This window comes from Alosa pseudoharengus, unplaced genomic scaffold, assembly GCF_046254945.1.
Source record: "Alosa pseudoharengus isolate Yale_2024_CS ecotype anadromous, Long Island Sound unplaced genomic scaffold, YU_APseudo_1.1 YU_APseudo_1.1_scf_14, whole genome shotgun sequence".
NCBI classification, from domain to species: domain Eukaryota; kingdom Metazoa; phylum Chordata; class Actinopteri; order Clupeiformes; family Clupeidae; genus Alosa; species Alosa pseudoharengus.
Genome location: NW_027468609.1, coordinates 34,315,016 through 34,320,854, shown reverse-complemented (window position 1 = coordinate 34,320,854; position 5,839 = coordinate 34,315,016). Strand labels below are relative to the sequence as shown.

The window sequence follows — 5,839 nt, the reverse complement described above, 5'->3', positions numbered from 1 at the left end:
CAATTTGATGGTAAACGAACTTGTAATAGGCGAATCGTTTACCTACCATAGCTATGCAGCATAGAAGTAGCCAGTCGCTTGTGAATCGTGAAACATTATCTTGTCACTTCGGAGATAGTTTTTGCCTGTTGTTGTTAATCCTTCACCTCCACAACAAAAGCATTTTAATTGTGTACAGGGTGGATAATTCACGAGAAGTTTGCTATTTACAACAGTAGAATAAAATATAAATATATCTCGACTCTAGAGGGAGCTCTACAGTCACCAAAAATACCTAAACCTGTTACCTGCATAGTGTACCTTTACAATTTTCTAATTCCATAGAGTTATATTGATAAGTAAAACAAACCTCTTATAATGTCCAAAAATGCATACTTCAAGAAACATCTCATCTCACCCTATTAACTTGTCACGGAGTAAGAATATGTCAATAACTAAATTTTGACAAATTCTAAGGGGACGCAATGTTGCGCTCATATACCTACACACAGAGTCGGTTGAGGACAGAGTCCTCTGCCGTCCTCTCCAAAGGCCATAGTTTCATTTCCCTTCTGCTTTGTATAAAAGGGCTGCTTCCCCTTTCTAATCTGCATTTAATCTGTCTTTTATGAAAGAGGTTGAATGCTACTGTGGATTATTGGCATTGTTCATTCTCAGAGCACCACAGGACTAGTGAAAATAGATGTTAGATGTTCTTTAATCCAATTATCATTTAAATGAATTTCCACAGATGCTTAGGCAGATTTGAACATGCGCGCGCACACACACACACACACACACACACACACACACACACCCATGGCAGGAGCCAATTACATATAACATATACTCTACATACAGTTACATCACCCAACCTGAGACTAACATGCATACACATCCTTCCATCCTTTGCTCCCTTGCAGCAGCCACGTCCTCATTTTAATCCACATGTTCCCTTAAGCTGTGTGTCCTTTCCGTGTGTGTGTGTGTGTGTGTGTGTGTGTGTGTGTGTGTGTAACCTCACTGTGGTTTATTTCATTCATTCTTTCACTCCCTTTCTCATCAGCAGTCATATCATGTGCACACAAGGTCTGTCTCTGTCTCACACTTTCTCTTCTCACACACACACACACACACACACACACACACACACACACACACACACACACACACACACACACACACAGATTAGCACACACACAGCATCTCCTTCTAGCTGATTGGTATTATTTACTGCATTTGCCACAGAGTGTCTTTGTTTTACTTATCTATCGATTTCAGCCCCTTTTTGCCCATGTGTGTATCTTTGCAGACACTCACTCTCTCTTTCACACACACACTCACACACACACACTAGCAAACACATACACATCACCCCTGGAGCAGATGAAAGCTCTTTATTTTCCAAGCCCTGACCTCGTCTGAAGTGATATGAATCAGTGATTCGGTGATTGATTGGTTCTCGACCCGCTGGTGTTGGTGTTGCTGCTGTGGCTACAGCTGCTGCTGAGCGATGCAGATGTGGGCAACTGGCTGTGGATCCCTTCTCCAACCTAAGAGACTGGTCTATCACACCACTGGTCACCTTCTCATTTGTGTGTGTGTGTGTGTGTTTGTGTGTGTGAAAGAACAAGGGTGAAACAAGACAAAGAAGTGTGTGTGTATCGGGGGGGGGGGGTGTATATTCACCATTTCAATGCTTTGGAAAGCAATGTTATGTCTTTGACCTTGATTACGTATGACTACCTTGCTGAAATCACAAAGAAAATGTATGCAAACAAATCTGACATTCTTTATTTTTTGCACTCACATGAGAAAAAAGCACACAGGTAATGGGGTATATTATGTTGTCTGATGCAGTTCCCCTAAGGAGCTGTACAGTGCTGTCTCCAGTTAGTCCTGTGAGCTCCTCACCTTTTTACCTATGAGCTCACTGTAGGGGAAAAATGGGGACGTGACCACTCCATATATGGGTCTGGTGTGTTTCCTGTATTAAATCCTCTCTGCTGTAGACACACACACACACACACGCATACTCTCACACCGCCCCTCCCACATTCCCTCTTTCTCTCTCTGATCAATGAAGAGCGAGAAAGGGAGGGAGGGCTCTAGTCGCGCGTGTCTCTGTGTATTTTTTCCCCTCCACCTCTTCGCTCAACTAGTTGACAGTGTGCTATCTCCACGCGCACGTACGCTTCTCTGGAGTCAGTGCGCGAGAGACAACGGCGGGAACAGCCGCATCCTCCCTCTGTGTGTTTGCGAGAGCTATTCCAATGTCTGCCCCGCTAAACTGAAATCTCGCCTTGTGGGACTTCTTTCCTCGTTTCCCTCGTTTGTTACTGCAGCGTCTCTTTTGTTTTTCTCCTCATGCATTCCTCCGTGCGCTGGTGTCTGGAATGAGCAGCTTTCTCTCCAGCGCCGTTTCCATGCCAGCATGGGAACTGCCGTGTCCAAAAGGAAGAATCTGAGAAACGATGCTATTTCGTCCGTGGCGGCAAAAGTTAGGTGAGTAGCCCACCTTGACACACGAACACCTGCAGCGCGGATACGGACGGCTTCGTCCGTAGAGTGTCCGCAAGAGTTTCGGTGCAGCCTGCATGCTGAGTGTATGCACGCGGGAGAGCTCACCACGGTGTACCGTGAAGTTACAAAACCGCTCGAGGAACATCCACTGCACTCCAGCCACCAGTCTCCTCCACGCTCCAAGGACAGGTCAAAATAGTCATCGTATAACGATGTGTTAAATATACCTATTTGGGCCTTTTGTTAATCCAAGAAACACCATGTGCTGCTTGCCTTTGGCATGCATTAGAAAATGTTACATTTATCGTGTTTTGTCTCTCGAAAACCAGCTAATGTGTGTGCGTTGTCCATTGCGCTTATGGCTCTTTCTACATAACTCAGGTGCAGGGGACCTTCTTGTGTGGAAAGGGAAGCGAACTGAAGGAATTTAACAACCCAGTGCTCAATCCACAGTGAGCTGCCTGCTAACCGCTGAGGAGCTATCCAGTGCTGTGGTGCTGAAACCGTGTTTAACATGAGAACTGTTCTTGTAAGGTACATAGACATTCCAACCACATGCTTGCTTGAGAATCTCATACGCTTCCGCCAGCTGCTTGTGTCGACTGACCTGTAGTTACTAAGTTTATCCATTATCAAAACAATAAGATGTTAAGTGATGTTTGCATCGTTTTGCCACAACTGACTGCTGGTTATAGCTGGGTGGCTGCACTGTGTAATATTGGAACAGAACTTGTAGTTTGCTGCTGACCTCACCGCCTCTGTCCGCTGCCGATGCACGAAAAAGTGATCTATCAATTAATCAATCAACTGCAATTGACTCAAGACGCCTGGCGGTGATCACACGTCAGGATGAGTTATGGCTCAAGGCTCAGAAAACCTACACAAGTCCTTTAGCAATGCGGATAATTTATTTAGCCTGGGCCATAAATCTTGTCCCGACAGCTGTTAAAGGGCTATCCAGTTAAGTTCAATGTTGACGAGAGACGCAAAGCGTTTCATTAACAATAAAAGCAACATTTACTTCTCCTCCCGGACCCGTTTCTTATGTAGTTGTCGACGACCCCATCGGATACATTTGCGCATTTCCTACTCCACTCTACCTGCCGCTGTTGCTGATTACGGACAGGCTCGCTCGCTGGAGCGGAACGCCGCGTCGTTGTCTGTCGGTATGCCCAGTGACTGCTGATGATGCGGGGTGGGGTTGTCAAGCGGTGCCGGTAATATCTGACAGGACGATTATCAGCCGATAGTTTTGCAAGGGTCATTTGCTTTCTCTTTAATTCTGCGAAGACGCCATGTCTACTATACAGTACTTGTATGGACAGTCCGTTTGAATTTTTGAAATGGCTCCATATTCTTGGAGGTCATGCAAATGACCTTCATGTCTTGGAGACAGGTGATGCATGATTTTTCAATCCATCTCCCACAGCTGGCTTGTCAATATTTGAAAGCAGACTGCTGCTCTATAATATTTCACATGCTAGAGGTGTGTTTCCTCTTGTGTGTACTGCCTATATTTGTGTAACTGTGAGTGTGGGCGTGTGTATATGTACACTGTATGCGTAGAAGTGCACACTCAGTCCCCAGCACTGAAGCTGTGATTAAAAGTAAGGGGGAACCCTGGACAGGCAGACTCCCAAGGGAGTCGAGTGAGAACACAGTGACAGTACAGACTTCCTATGCCTGGAGGCATAGCCATCAACATGCACAGATGCATGTGTGTACACTCTCACTCTCTCTCTCTCTCTCTCTTTCTGCAAAACACACACATACACACACTCATACTCTCATAACACTTTGCATGCTAAGAGACCTCATTGCCATTCCCTGTAGCAGTCTTGTCAAGATAATGCAGGATTCAATTAGAATCACCTTTTGGCTTGAATTCACATGCTGATTAATGCAAGGCAACAGGTCACACAAGGAGCTCCCCATGTGACTTTGTCTGGGTCGATTAACCGTAGAGACAAGTGGATTGTTTCATTGATGGTCATCGTGAGCAACTTTTGCCCAGCAGTGGAGCGGAGTCCAGCCTTTATAAACTGAGCCCAAAATGCTGGACTCCCTCTCTTGTCAGCCAGACATTTGGCAGGCAGTTTGGATTTGTGTTGTGGTTTGCCTGACCAGAGCCCTTCCCTGATAGAGAATCACTGGTTTACTGATGGGGAACATGGGTGGGCAAGTGCTAAGACCCCAGTCTCTACTTGTGTACTTCTGGGAAAAACTGCACAGGCAGACATGTTCAGATGTGTTTTCTATCTCCTCTAGCCTCTATGTGGTGGATGATACTCAGTGCTTACTGACATTCAGTTAAACCTGTGAGAATGATTGGCTAATTAAAATGCTCACCCACTGTGTCGTAGTTTAAACTAGCGGGGGACGGACACAGTGGACTGTGGTTATGGCACGAGGAAGATGTAGTGTTGCCGGAGAGTTATGGGGGTCACCCAGGCTTGTAGGGGTCACCAGTGCGGACATACCTGTATGTCACAGGAGGATATACTGTACTGGGCATAAAATAACTCATCTGAAGAGGTTCTGCTCTGAAGGCCTAGGCTGAACGATCGCTCCTCTCTCTGTTTCAAATCCTATTTCATGCCATGGCAGTTTCTGACGTCTGTACCTTATAGCCGGGCTCTGGTGACCAGTTCTAGGAAAGAAAATGTGTTGTCGTGTGTTTGTGTGTGTGTATGTGTGTCTGTGTGTGTGTGTGTGTGTGTGTGTGTGTTTGTGTGTGTTTGTGTGTGTGTAGGTGTGTGTGTATGTGTCTGTGTGTGTCTGTGCGTGTGAGCGTGCAGACGCATGTGCATGTGTGTGTGTGTGTATGCATGCGTGCGTGCGTGCGTGCGTGCGTGTGCGTGTGTGTGTGTGTGTTCTTCCTGCTTATAAAACACCTGCGTGTTTTATCAGGGAAAATTCAGGGCGACTTGTGCGTACATCTGCCTTTGTGTGCCTGTCTTGGCATAGCTCATCATGCTCTATCCTTCAAACCTCCTTGCCTATCACGCCATCCTGCTCCCCCTGTTCTGCCACTGACGGATGAGTGCAGCTGTGTGCGTTGTTCTCTGCTGACTCATTTGGATGCCTGACAGAGACGGCGGCGGTTGGCGGCGTTTTTTTCTGGAACAGTAGGTCACAGACCCAAAACAGTTCCGATAGCCCCATCGCTGGCCTTGACGCGATATGAGAGCACCTCTTGACCCCCGCACGATGGCATTCTGAAGTGCTAAAAAGCTGCTTTGTCATAAAGTGGCTGAGTCATTGTTGATGATCATAACATGCTCTCATATGGTTGTCTAATCCCTGCTGTGGCTCAAGTGGACAACTAGCAGCAGAG

General features: G+C 46.4%; 1 protein-coding gene across 1 annotated transcript in view; it reads left to right on the top strand.

Moving 5' to 3' along the window:
* The first annotated feature begins 2,413 nt into the window (after window positions 1–2,413).
* nsmfa (NMDA receptor synaptonuclear signaling and neuronal migration factor a) overlaps window positions 2,414–5,839 on the top strand; it is a 36,827-nt gene continuing 33,401 nt past the window's right edge. Inside the window, exon 1 of the mRNA XM_076283361.1 lies at window positions 2,414–2,484. Coding sequence (XP_076139476.1) covers window positions 2,414–2,484 — 71 coding nt within the window. The remainder of the gene's footprint in view (window positions 2,485–5,839) is intronic.